At 42.7% G+C, this 14367-nt stretch overlaps 1 protein-coding gene across 1 annotated transcript; it reads right to left on the bottom strand.

Moving 5' to 3' along the window:
- Nucleotides 1-9813: 9813 nt before the first annotated feature.
- LOC119167919 (amblin-like) lies at nt 9814-12383 on the bottom strand. The gene is made up of 4 exons (XM_075865595.1): nt 12258-12383; nt 11657-11845; nt 10898-11080; nt 9814-10019 (listed from the first exon to the last, which is right to left on the bottom strand). The coding sequence occupies exons 1-4, from the start codon at nt 12307-12309 to the stop codon at nt 9937-9939; spliced, it is 507 nt and encodes a 168-aa protein (XP_075721710.1). The 5' UTR covers nt 12310-12383; the 3' UTR covers nt 9814-9936.
- Nucleotides 12384-14367: the final 1984 nt, after the last annotated feature.

The raw sequence follows: 14367 nt of genomic DNA, 5'->3' as shown, positions 1-14367 counted from the left end.
TTTTTGAGCCATAGTGCGCAGAAGTGGCCCAACACTCGGCTTACGCGGCGGGCAATAACGGCGCCTTTGTTTACCGGATTGTCTCCCTCACTGCAGCTGCTGAGCAACGGTACGATGGCCATTTTGCGTACACCTTGGTTAGAAAACTGACCATACTTTGACAACCGTGGTGCTTTATAAGCAGTGGAACATATTTTGCTAGTTTTCCAGGCTTGTTAAATTCTATAGATTACATGAAAACACAGGGGCCCTGCAGCAGGCCCGCTGCATCAGGCTTGGGAGTGGCTGACAGGCTCCAGCTATGGGAGTAGCGCGCTGCGTGCTAACGTGCGTTTAGCCCGACAACAATGAAATTCTGCACCCAGACACCCCGCCTCCTGACATTTACCTCAAAATTCAAGCGTTTCGCTCTTGAAGGTCAAACGAGGAAGGCAGGAAGGGCGCTCTTGAAAACTGTTCCCGCTTTCTGCGATCTGTTATTTGACACGATCATTGCATGTGTAAACATTTCATTCACGATGCTCAATTTAGAACATGGGCCACAGTGCTTCGAAAGTAAGTGTTTTGATCACTGGGCCGCACACCTATGCATGCCAAATCCCAATGCGTTTGTACCAAGGGTGAGGGAGAAAGAATATCAGAAAGGTACGGGGGTTAAACTGGACTAATTTTGTACCAAATCGGGCATTGCACAAGCAATATGAATGCGTTGTACCGGCGTTACAAAAGAAATGTAGATGTAAAAGGCTTTCTTGAAATATGTCCCCACAGTGAAAGAAAGTGATGATTTGTTTGGTTTAACGTCCCAAAACCACGATATGATTAGGAAAGACGCCGTAATGGAGGGCTCCGGAGTTTTCGACCAGTTGAGGTTCGTTAACGTGCACCCAGGAAAGAAAGTCCCTCTCAGGGATAGTATGTAAAATATCAGTTATAGAAACTCTCACCTCGAAGCGTCTCTCTCTGTTTCACAGACCCTGACGTAAAATCAAGCCTTCCACGTCACGTGTGTGAGCTACGTGTGTGAGCCAAATTTGACCACTGACTCATAGTGTGACAGCTGTGGGGCTTGTAGAAGCAAAGGAATATATTTTTTTAGCTTGCCAGGCATACTGAGAAGACTGATCTTGCTTCTAGAGTAGGCTTAACTTCCCACTATTTACTAGATATCGCAAAAACACTTGAACCCACTACTTCTCCGCAACTGCACATTTTAAAGTTTTAATTGAGATCCTAAAGATTACTCTATTTCATGAAGTGTAACACTGCTTACATCACCAACACTACGTGAAGACAGGCACAAGACACAATCCTCACATATTTTTCCCCTTTACCTGCCCTCCTCCTCAGAGGGCCTTTCTGCCTTCAATTCTTTAGTACCCTCCGCTTAAGAGAGTAGCATGTAGGCACCTTCGTATACGCCAACAGAATTCTCTCTTCACATTAAACAGCTTTGTCTCTCTCTCCGACTTCGAAAATTTCAATTCTGGTGTCAAAAACGCATTTCAAATGACGTTGCCTGCGCCTTCCGGTAAGCTTTGTACGCTAAAGAACGCTAAAAAGAAGATGAGAGGTGCTCTGACAATTCCAAACGATTCAACTAAGACCACAATAGAGTAGTTTTCTGAAGTAAAACTCCGAGCTTCGCACAATCTGGGAAAACGTGTAAGGAGATTTTGTGCCCATCCTTGTTCCACTTATTTCAAAAGGGTTCCGCTGCTTAATGAATGGCAGCATATGAGCGAGTTGGCAAGTCATCGTCTAGCAAAAAATTAAGGAACCATAAAGTTTCGCCTCTTGGAATTGAACGCGATAGCAACATTCTGTTTCTAGTGCATATTTTAAACACTAAGTGGATGAAATCTTTTTGAGTTTGCTATGCACCGACTAAACGTGGCCTAAAGGGGGTAGTGCAGTAGCGTGTGTGCTTTTTGTAGTGGGTACAGGCTTTCAGCCGCGGAGCCATTATGATAATCCCCTATTCTGACGCCCTTTGGCAATCCACGCTTAAACCACATATTATTACTGCAATATTTCATGTTACATTGTGAAGCTTGCATACAGAACGCGTGTGTTCGTGAAGCATGAAGGTTACTTTCACTGTATTTCCAAGCATAAGGAGTTCTTTTCACTGTTTTCACATCCAAAGAGGAAGGAAGAAGAAGCCGAACCAATCGGCTGTGTTCTAAAATGCTCTCTGCTGGTAACAGCGTATCGGCCAACGGCCAAGGATCATCGACTCCGTTTCATGATGAAGACTCAAGCTACAAAGTCGTCCTGCCACGTCTTCCAGCCGGTAACGATGTTTTGAATTCCGTTTTTCTTCATGCCAACTTCAGTCGTAGGCCGTACCGTGCCCCAGACTTCCGTGACGCGCTGCTTAAAGTGGTGAGCATAGCGGGCATCATAGGAGTTGACCAGTACCAAATGAGCCATGTATGGATGGTTACGTGTGCAAGCAGCATGGCAAAACAGAAACTTGTCACTTGTGGTGAGCTCCGTGTAAAAGGGCTGAAGTGCATGGTGCTAGATCCGGAGACCAAGAATATTAGGCTGAAACTCCTTTGGCTTCCGCGTCATCTTGAATTGCGACGTGTTGAAGAGGCGTTCCAAGCTTACGGCGTTGTGAAGTCCGTTGAGAGAGAGGCATTGAGATTTGCAGGAATGAAACAATGGATGACAACAAATAGGGGCATTGCCTTGGAGCTCAAGGACACCATCACTGTGAGCTCAATACCACACCTTTTGTCAATTTATGGCCACCAATGCCTCGTACTTATTCCCGGTAGGCCTCCACTGTGCCTTCGGTGCAAGCGAGTGGGGCATGTACGTGGACAGTGCAAAACACCGAGGTGCTTGCAGTGCCAGCGATTTGGTCACTCGTCGGATGCCTGCTTGTCGACTTATGCCAACAAACTCCGTTCTGGCCATTGCACAGAAGAGCAGAAGATGCCTTAAAAAAAGCTGAACACAGGCCTATAGATGCCCTCGGCACGCAAAATAACATCGCTAACGACACCAGTGAAAGCAACACAAGCCTTCTGGCAATGAGGAACAAGAAGGAACGGATAGCGGTCAGACAAGGAAGCGTCAGCCACTGGTCACCGATGAAGCAACAACGAGTGCACCGGACTCGACAGAGCAAGTGTCTTCATGTGGTCCACGTGTCACCTTCTTTGGGGACCGAGAGACACGCCACCTATACCAGTGTCCTCAGAAAAGTGCTCCCCAAAAGTGTAAAGGAGGTAAAGCCACAGGTTGCCCTAAAGGTGACCTACAAAAGATTTAAGATAGCAAAATGGCTACCGCGTTGACGTTTCCCATGTGTGTAGCGACACTCAACGTACGTGGCTTGAGGAATGTAAGGCGTCAGTGGCAGTTACACCACGTGCTTCAGCAGTACAACATTGATGTACATGCAGTGCAAGAGACTAAGATTCCGGCTGCTCGTGACACCAATCTTGCTCGGGAAGTTTTCGTAGATAATAATTTATACATCAGTCCAGCACATCGTGCATCCGCTGGATGGTTTTTATTAGTAAGAAAGCACTTGAATCATACTTTGACGTCACTACATGCTGATGGGGAAGGACACCTCATTTGTTGCGACTTATCTTTTCATTCCCATAATTGGAGGTTTATCTGTGTCTATGCTCCCTCCAAAGTAAATGTTTTTTTCCTCTCTTCAACTTCGCTGCTAAACACTGACAGAACGTTGATAGTTTTTGGAGGCTTTATTTGTGTTTGTGACGCGAGAGATCATTCATATATCAGATCAAGAGATCATTCAAATCATTATGATGCAAGTGCAACCTTACTGCAGAAAATATTGAATGACCACAATTTGATAGATGTGGGAGTGCATGCACCTTCCTCGATGAGGTTCACGCACTTTCAAGACATCTCTCATGCTCGGCTTGACCGTGTGTATGTATCTCTAAGCCTATGGTCTCACATTCATAATTATGCTGTAAAGCCCATATCTTTTACAGATAATTGCTTGGTCACTGTTTCTTGGGGTCCTGAAAATTTTCCTAAAACCCCTCTAAACTGGGACCTATGGAAGCTTAACGTACAGTTGTTGCGCAAAGATTGTTTTGTTAAAAAGGTAAAAGGATCAGTACAACAGGTAACACAGTGTCAACAGCTGCCAGTTTTCGCTTAATGGGAAAGGTTCAAAGAAAGCATCAAGTATCAGACAATTAGTATTTCATGTGAAATAGCGCAAAGAAAGAAAGCTGGAAACGCTATCTTTATGATTTACTTCATAAACTCCATACTTTTGAAGGTGAACAGCCGGGATTGTACGTGGACGAGATAAATGTGATTCGAGCACAGATACAAAAACATGATACAGATTTATACAGAGGAGCAAAGACTCGTTCCCGTGTTACCCATTTCACTGAAGAGGAACTCACTAAAAAATCCTTCGGTAATGAAAAGAGATATGCACTTTCTAAACAGATACTGCAAATTGAGTCGCGGGGTTCCCTTTGCACAGAGACATGTGAAATAGGAGCCGCACTTGAAGATTATTACAAAAGTTTGTTCACCGCGGCTGAGCTTCAGGAGAATTTTGAGGAAGAAGCTGACCATTTCATTGCCCTTGTGCCTCAGTTAGAAGATGATGATGGACTTACTGTAGATGGGTCGATAACCAGAGATGAAATTAGATTTGCAATAACAACGTTACAGAAAAAAGAAAACTCCTGGCCCAGATGGCCTTAGTGGGGAATTTGACATAGCTTTTCAGGAACTTCTGATACCTTTTCTTGAGCAACTTTTCAAAGAGGCTTATGACCGTGGTGAACTTCCTCTTTCTTTCTATCAGGGCCATACAACATTAATCCCGAAAAGTGCTGATCCTTACGCATTAAAGAGAGTTAACGAATATAGGCCTATATCGTTATTTAACGTTGAGTACAAAACATTTGCTAATTTGCTGAAAAATCGGCTACAGACAGTGATTATTAAATGTGTAGGTGACCACCAAACATGTGGAATTCGCGGTCGCTCTATAGAGACAAACATTCATATTGCACGTTGAGTTCTTGAGTGTATTTATGGTAGCATGGATCAAGTAGCCCTCCTTCAAATAGACCTTGCAAAAGCATTCGATAAGGTACAGCATGCTTCTCTGTTCCGGCTCCTAAGACACCTGCAGTTGAGTGATGTACTGTACAATGGTATTTCACTCTGTTATAAGAAGTGCACAACTAGGCTAATTGTAAATCGCACACTTTCTAATATAATAGAGTTAAATTCATCTGTATGTCAGGGATGTCCGCTCTTGCCTTTGCTTTTTGCAATTTATCTGGAACCATTATGTTTAAGTGTGCTTCTAAAGTCTAGCATAAAAGGCTACCAATATGATGCTGAGGAAGTTAAAGATCTAGCTTATGCAGATGACATTGCCTTCTTTTGCACTGATAAACCCAGCGTTCAAGAAGCAGTCAACACTACTTTACGTTTCTGCGAAGTCGCTGGCGCCAGCATAAATTTTGATAAAAGTAGTGTATTCTGGCTAGGCATGTGGGCGCAAACTCCTTCGGTCTTCACAAATATTCATTGGAATGCGACTCCTATGAAATACCTTGGTGTGCCTATCGATAACTGTCGTAACAGCGACCCACACTGGACTGCTGCGATAACTACGATCCGCCGAAAGGTGGCATCAAGGAGCGGACGGGAGCTTTCCATTTTTGCCAGGGAGAAAGCGTGCAATATATTTCTTGCATCAAAGCTTATTTAAATTCTCCAGGTGTTGCACTGCTATCGTGTACACATTCAAGCCTTTCATAGGATATTTGCCTGCTTTATTTGGAGCTCTTCCTGGGAACACGTGAGAAAAGACACTCTTTTTCTTCTGCTTGAAAAGGGTGGCCTCGGCCTGGTGCATCTGTTCGTGCAACAGTTGGTGTTGCGATTTTTCGACCTCAAGGATGTGTGCCACCCCTTTCTTTTAGCGGTTCTTCGTAACCGTCTAAACTACCATCTCCCTTTTATTGAAGTCACAACAAGCGTTGCTAAGGAATCACCATTGCGGGGATTCCTAAAAGAACTTGTTGATACTGTCAATTTTTTGAGAGCCAGGTTTAGCTTAGAGTATTTGTATACTATCGAACAAATTTAACCACTGCACTTGTGAATAACCTTTTCCCCGAACTTGTTTATCGAAAGCCATATTCGCTTTTGCCTTGTCACGATGTATTATTTCGGGTACATCGAATGTTGATATCTCCGCCAGTGAAAACATTTTTCTTTAAACTGCACACTTCCACGCGGCCAGTGAAAACGTGGCTGAATGAAAGATCAATATACGTACCCTGGACAGGGAGTTGTGGACTCTGCAACTAACCTGAGACTATAGAGCATTGTTTTATTCATTGTCGTGGTGCTTTTTATTTTTGGGGCATTCTAAAAAGAACATTAAGAAAAGAACTTCCAATCGCAGCTCATGGTATTAGGCTCCTTCCATTCCAAAAGAGTCTGACTGATAATACTCCCTGTGACCTGTTTATGTTGTTGGGACTTCATTCACTATGGAAAAGTTGCATGATGGATAGACACGCCGGGCCACCACGGTCGATGAGATCTGTCTTCCGAGAAGCAGCTGTTCAAGTGGCAGTGTTGTTGAGACTTTTGACCCCGTTCCGGAGTGGCTTCCCATTCTTGACGCTTGTGCGTGTTTGCCTGACTTCTGATGAAGTATGTTGTGTGTACTTTACTAGTGATAATTTCATTCAATAAAGAAAAAAAACAGGTGTGGCTGTGTGGTAGAACATACACTTGCCCCTCAAATGACCCGGGTTCGATCCCCCCTCGGACCCAAACAACCCTGTTTCGGTCCGCACCCTCCTCTGTGGTTTGGTATATTTATTTTTTATTTGCATTGTGCTCGTTTGTCCCGTCACGCATAAGATGATTTCTCACTCACAGTCAACCACTCCGACACCGATGCCGACACAGGAATAACTGTGAAACGAGCTTTTTAACGCAATCGCGTTAATATCTACCGCAGAGAAAAACTAGGACGCACAACAGGGAGGCGACACGGGCATTTCACAGTATGCAGTAGTTGCATTAAGCTTTTATTTCACGGCCCCACCATGTTCGTGTAGTGGCTAAGGTACTCGGCTGCTGACCCGCAGGTCGCGGGATCGAATCCCGGCTGCGGCGGCTGCATTACCGATGGAGGCGGAAATGCTGTAGGCCCGAGTGCTCAGATTTTGGTGCACGTTAAAAAATCCCCGGTGGTCAAAATCTCTGGAACCATCCACAACGGCGTCTCTCATAATCATAAGGTGGTCTTGGGACGTTAAGCCCCACATATCAATCATCAGTCAAATTTCATTTCATCCAGAACTAATGGTTGAGCATTTCGACTACCTACGCGACCAGTCAACGCTGTTCTTCTCCTGTGGCATCTATACAGTCGAACAAGCAGTGAGAGAAAGGGAAGGGGCTCCGTGCGTTCTAAGAGGAAATTATCATAATTTTCAACAAGTATCTGCCACAAAAATTGGGTAAATTCGACTACTCATCACTGATCCCATAAAAATAAAGTAGGCAGCAGTTAGCCCAACCAATCACTTGGAAGCAACACAGCGAGCCGAAGATCCTGAGTACGTACAACGAGAGAATACTCATGATGAAACAAGCGCAAAAAAATACACACTCAAAGAGGACACCGACAAGCGCTTACTAGCAACTGAAAATTTTATTTCGAAGCGAACTTTAATAAATACATCAAACGCATGTACGTCATTCCCGACTTCCCCTGTCATCATCAACAACGTGAAATAACAAAATATGCACGCGCCCACAACCGAAAACAAACAAGTGTCAAAAACTTAGAAAAAAAAATGTGAAAAATGCAAAAAAACAAAAAAAGAAACAAAAAAATAAAAACCAGAAAAACCAAAAGAAACAAAAGAACAAAAACAAAAAAAACCAAGAAAACGTAACATAGAGAAAAACACTGGGTTATGTGACGTCCAAAAAAGCGAATTCCGCATCTGTTAGTAGAACTGACGCTTGGCGGACGGAACTGTGCTCCCCGCTTTCCTTATTCTATACGCTTCCATTATTTCTCTCGTCGTCCGCTTGTTGTGCCTGTCAATTATTCGTGTGTCGGAAAATTTCGGTTGGCAGGTGCACTCCTTGCAGTGCATCGCTAAGTGTGAGTAAGGGGCCCCCTTTAGTGAATACTAAAAGGCAACTGCGGCTGCGGGAAGATCCCGAAGCGATGGAAGGCGCACGTCAACGACGTTGTGCTATGGGGCGTGAATGCTTGGTGTCAGCGTGAGTTAGTCTCAAGATTTGGAACATCCTCGTCGTGTCTGTGAATGTCTTTGGTTTAGTTCAAACCGCACTTCACGCAAAATAAGTGCGAACAACCTAGCATCAGCTAGCTTAAGCCTCACTACGATATGGGGGCAAAAAAAAAAAAAAAAAACTTGCGTCAGCGGTTCAAGGCCTTCAAATTACCTAGGAGCAACCAAGACATTCTTCATGATCGTCTAAAGTAGCAGTTTCAAGACGAGCGCGTCTTAGCACATGCGTTGACCATGTTTTTCTTTTTTATATGAGATTTTGCAATAACAAATAAACTGTAGAAGAAGGTGAAACACATAAACTGAATTTTCAACAACAGACAATAGAAATTCGTTGTTATGGTATTCTGACGACTAGTAATTAATATTAGATACCGCGTAAATCGTTGAAACGTGTTCAAGAAGACATAGCTCCACTACTGATAAACCTGAAAAAGTGCCCAGTACTAGCAGACCGTTATTACCGTTCGAGATCCTACTGCGCCATTTACGAAAACGTCAATGACACCAATATTTGAGGGAAGCATGTGAACTTTCCCCGACACCAGTAGAATCTTATCTAAGATATGCACAAATTCAATGTGCCACATGCGTGCAACCTTTTGCTACACTTTGTAGACTTCCTCTTCGTTGTGACTGTTGGGTTCAATCAGTATAGTTTGTTTGTTCCTAACACGTGCCGCCCCCGCCGCCCAAAACTCTGGTAAGATGGAAGGCTGTGTGCATGGTAAGATGGTAGTGCCCTTACAGACATTTAGCGGGAGTCAGCCACACGTTTTAGACATGTTTTTGTGATCCTGATTTAACACTTCATGGGCAAGAGGACTTCCTAGCAGAGCACTGCTGCATTACGTTCGCACTAAAATGAAATGCGACAGCAAAATAGACTGTTAGAATCTACACGAGTGGGTACAATAAACTATAAATGTACGTTTATGCATCAAAAAGATTTTTTTTCTATGAAAGTAATGGCCAGCAGTGCATACACAACACATGCACTGGACAAATTGCAGCAAGCTGACCGGCCTTAATGTGACACTATACTTCTGCGTGATGCACTCACTGGCCGAGCAGATATAAAATCTCGACATTCGCAGCATTCACAGTATTTGAACAAGTCAGATAGAATATTCAACATCTGCTGCAGAATGACTACTCTATGCGTTTAATAAAATCAGTCCAAAAAACACAAAAAGCTCTCGCGATATATGGTAGTCAAAGTGGCCTGTTTCAAGTAGTCTGGGAGAGGTCGCATGACCCATGTGAAGGCGTGACAAGAAGTTGCTCCTCGCTCTTTATGCCAGTTACCCTTCTCACCTAATCCTTTACAGTGGGTGAAGAGTCGTTGCTTGCTCTAATAAGCGCCTCATTCATTTATTCATTCGTTCATTTAACAACTGGAATCACGTCGTTGTGATTTTGGTTGCTTATTATATCTAGATCATGTTCGTTTAGTTTACCACAGTTTGACCATTGCTGATCTTGGTTTAGGTCTGTATTGACCACTTTATTTTCAGCCGGATGACACCACATGAAATCCATGATTGGGTTAGATGCCGAACCTATAAAATGCTACGCACTTACAAAGTTCGGTATATTGTCAGTCCGATTTTCTGCCCCTGTGTTTCTTCATGTCTTCCATCTTTTTGTGAATCAAGCGACACGTCTCCACAGCGTGAATAACTGAAAGATAAGTTATTTTAACAGGATTTTTCTTCAAATCGCAAAAAATACTTTTGAAGCTACAACTATGACCTCAAAACAATTATCATGAGATCAATTCTTCACAACGTATACGGTCATTTCACGTATTCATTATACATATTATTGTTCTGCTTGATAGCAGAGGTCACTTATTCGCGAAGGTTATTCGCTCATATGGCATCTATATAACCGCAGATATCATTAAAAAATAATAAACATAGTATTTGATTGGCAGTTCCCTTTTTTCACCCACCGGAGCATGTACACGCATGTCTAATTAGTCATATCAAATAAACTTGATGTCATTTTAGTATTGCAGGAGTCTATACGAGATATGGGATGTAACATGCACCATATTATTATTTCAATGCTTTATTCAGGCCTTAGTAATTACAGAAACACAACTGCCAAATTTTCTAGTGGGTCATTTTAAATTTCCCTTCAATACTCACGTCCGATAACACTGGCGTACATTACCTACCAGAAATTAGGGAGCTTGTAAACTATTCACTGAACTAAATCTGCAAGAAAATCCTTCACGTTGTCGGCATCGGTCAAGGCAACCACATAAATAAATGGATTGCGTACAACAGCGAAGACAGTGCGTTTCCCCGTTGGCTTTCGGGTTGACCATTGCTCGAAGACGAAGTGATTTCCAAACAAAAAATGTTCTGGCCAATATTTCTAGCCCAGATTTTTACGAACATTTTCTGCCTAAAATATAAAACTTGTGGTTGACTTCAATGTTGTGTTTGAATCAACTAATAATTTGGTGCCTTTAGAGTCGCGCATTTATATACTGAGAAAGTGATAGTGCTTAAAAAGTCTAGTGCAGCGATTGCAAAGCTCATACTTACTGCTACATCTAGTCATGCATTTTACGCATGTCGAGAAACAGTTCGCATTTCCTGCACCGTAACCGCGCCGGTACTTCTGGCACGAGTGTGTTTTGGGGTTAAAGTACCAACGAAAACAAAATGGATTTTTACATCGCACCGGACTTGGTAGAAGGCTGCAGAGAGACTGCGGCGTCTTGCCAGCTGCAAGCATGAAATATCAAGTGGTAAGTACAAAACCCTAAAATGTGGATAGTTTGAAATATAATGCGCTCCTATATGAAGGGGTCCGAAACTTAACAGATAATGGTCATATGTATGCGTTGCACTGTTAACCAGTTCACTTTGGGCTATTTATTGGCGCAGCAATCTATTCCTCAATAAAATTCTTTTATTCCACATGACCAGAAACATGCGGTGGATTGGTAAGACTCAACAATCATTTCACCTCACTGTTGATAGTAAAAAAAAAATTGAAGTGTTTCTGGCTCATGTTGCCTAATTATGCTTATACAAGTTAGAGACTTAAGATTATTTGTGTTAAAATAGACATTATGGCATCAGATGTGCAACCTTGAAGACACAGCTCGTAAATGTTGTTTCAATAATTAAATATCGGCTAATATACCACGGCTGGTAGAGCAACATGAACAATTACGTATATTCTGAATACAACAACATGCACTGAAATATAGGGGGATGAGGTATTCAGTATGGAGAAATGATTCATGGTTGTTTATGGCATAAAAACGTCGGAAGTTTATGTGTAACTTTACTCACGTAGGCAGGTTTCCTGGCACTTTAGTTCTGTGTTGAATCGGTTGCTGTTACCACCACATCCGCTGAAAAGGAACAGCTTACAAGCGCCCAGCTGAACGTCAAAATACCAGGATGGATACACTGCTTCACATTTCCCAGGATCAGGCCGTTTCATGCACATTTCTGGAGTCTGCTGTCTGGGAGTAACAGCTGCAAAATAACGTTAGGTTGTAAGTATTGTCAAAGTGTGTGAAAATTTATCATCTTAAAATAATTTACGTCCATGTTGTGATACTTACAAAAACGCGGCCACATTTTTCAAAACACTTGCAGTGATGTAAAAATTCATGCTCTGATTCAAATGTTCAGAGTTCAAAAACTATAAATAGAATTTGGAAGTGAATACTTTTTGAAGACACACTAAACGCCAATCAGTTTATGCCATAGTGAAAGCTCGATGTATGGAAAGGTCTAAAACGGCAATATTATCAGCAGCAGTGCCCTCCTTACCCTCTTTACATCTTTGAAGTGTGTATTGATTACTAACGAACGCTAAACAAATTTCCGCTAATGCATTATGTATAACGCCTGGAAAACAAAAATATTTGGTAGGAAACCTCACCCTCCACAACAGCTGCAAAGAGATGAACAAGAACGCAGAGAAGCAGCCTCATTGTTCAGAATCTATCACTGCAACGAAAGATTCCAGATGTGGTCGTTAAGCATGCTGTCGCACCATTGTTCTCAGCAACATGAGCTACTGCAACATTTTAGACTGTAGCTCCAATAACCGCTTTCCTGCCTCCAATCGAGGATGCAGTTGTCAATGGCTGACAAACATCCAGCGTGCGGTGTTTGCACAAGTGACATATCTCCGTCATTCATTCACGTCCCGTGATACCAATTTTTGTATATGTGAAGCTGGCGAAACGGAAGCGACCGCACCATTAGTGTGGCATGTAGTCATGTTGTTACATGACAAGCATGCCATGATTATCATTATTGACGTGTCACTTACGTTTGTTGTTCGCGTCACGTAATACCGAATTTGGTATATGGAAAGGTAGCGCAACGGCCGCATCATGAGCGTCAAATGTAGTCATGTTGTTACATGACACGTATCTGATGATTATCATGTTCGCACCAGTCACATATCTTTGTCATCCATTCACATCCCGTAATACCAAATATGGTATTTGATTTGATTGATATGTGGAGTTTAACGTCCCAAGACCACTATATGATTATGAGAGACGCCGTAGTGGAGGGCTCCGGAAATTTAGACCACCTGGGGTTCTTTAACGTGCACCCAAACCTGAGCACACGGGCCTACAACATTTACGCCTCCATCGGAAATGCAGCCGCCGCAGCCGGGATTCGAATCCGCGCCCTGCGGGTCAGCAGCCGAGTACCTCAGCCACAAGACCACCACGGCGGGGCAAATACGGTATTTGTGAAGCTAGTGAAATGGTCGCGAGCGCATCATGAACGTGGCATGTAGTCATGCTGTTACATGTCACGCATCTGATGATTATCATGGTTGCACAAGTCTCATACCTTCGTCATTCATTCATGTCTCGTAATACCAAATTTGGTATATTTGAAGCCGGTGAAACTGCCGCGAACGCATACTTAGTGTGGCATGTAGTCATGATGTCACATGACACGCATCTCATGATGATCATGTTAGTGTCTTACGCTTGTGTTTGCCATGCAGCCATGTCATACCACACGAGTTTTGCAAATGTAATGTGAACGAAACCACCGCAAGAGCAGCAACACCATAAAATGTAAATTATGACATTCATGACATACATGTCATGATTTTTATGTTATGACTAGTCCCTTAGGCTCGTCATACAGTCATAATATGGCATACCAAGTTTGGTATGGATGGCATTATTTAAACAGCCTAGACAGCTAGAAGTCGTAAGCGGCTAGATAGATAGATAGATAGATAGATAGATAGATAGATAGATAGATAGATAGATAGATAGATAGATAGATAGATAGATAGATAGATAGATAGATAGATAGATAGATAGATAGATAGATAGATAGATAGATAGATAGATAGATAGATAGATAGATAGATAGATAGATAGATAGATAGATAGATAGATAGATAGATAGATAGATAGATAGATAGATAGATAGATAGATAGATAGATAGATAGATAGATAGATAGATAGATAGATAGATAGATAGAAAAATGGCCAAAGTTCGCTACGATATGCTTCACATTCAAAAGTTGCTTGGCAACTGGAGTGCCTCGGTGCGTGGAAACGGAGCGGAGGCGAACATGTGCATCGAGACACGCTATTGCAAAGAAAGGCGTGGCGCCATCGATCGCTTTCAATGCTCACTAAGTAGAAAGAGTTTTTGAGCGCTAACGATAGATGGCGGAACAATTCTGATGTCCGTGGCTTGTGTATGTTTGTTGTCACGTTGGCTACCTCCAAGCCGATCCGACTTGAATTCATACTGAAGTACACAGCTACTGCTCGCTTTTGCAGCTTCGATTCCCTAGATTTTTGTCGCTATGTGTGAAGGAGGAAACAGCTTCACAATAGCATAAAGAATAAGCATCATAGCAACGGAATAATGGCGCCATCGCTGGCTTAAAAGATTCAAGCGGCATTTTCACAAATCCAGTGACCGATGACTTCACTATTTAAGTCACTCTTCCTTAAACCGACGGTATGCACGGCTCCGTTTCACAAAAGCCGAT

Source organism: Rhipicephalus microplus, chromosome 6, assembly GCF_043290135.1.
Source record: "Rhipicephalus microplus isolate Deutch F79 chromosome 6, USDA_Rmic, whole genome shotgun sequence".
NCBI classification, from domain to species: domain Eukaryota; kingdom Metazoa; phylum Arthropoda; class Arachnida; order Ixodida; family Ixodidae; genus Rhipicephalus; species Rhipicephalus microplus.
The sequence above is the reverse complement of the archived record's forward strand: the minus strand, read 5'-3'. Positions and strand labels throughout refer to the sequence as shown.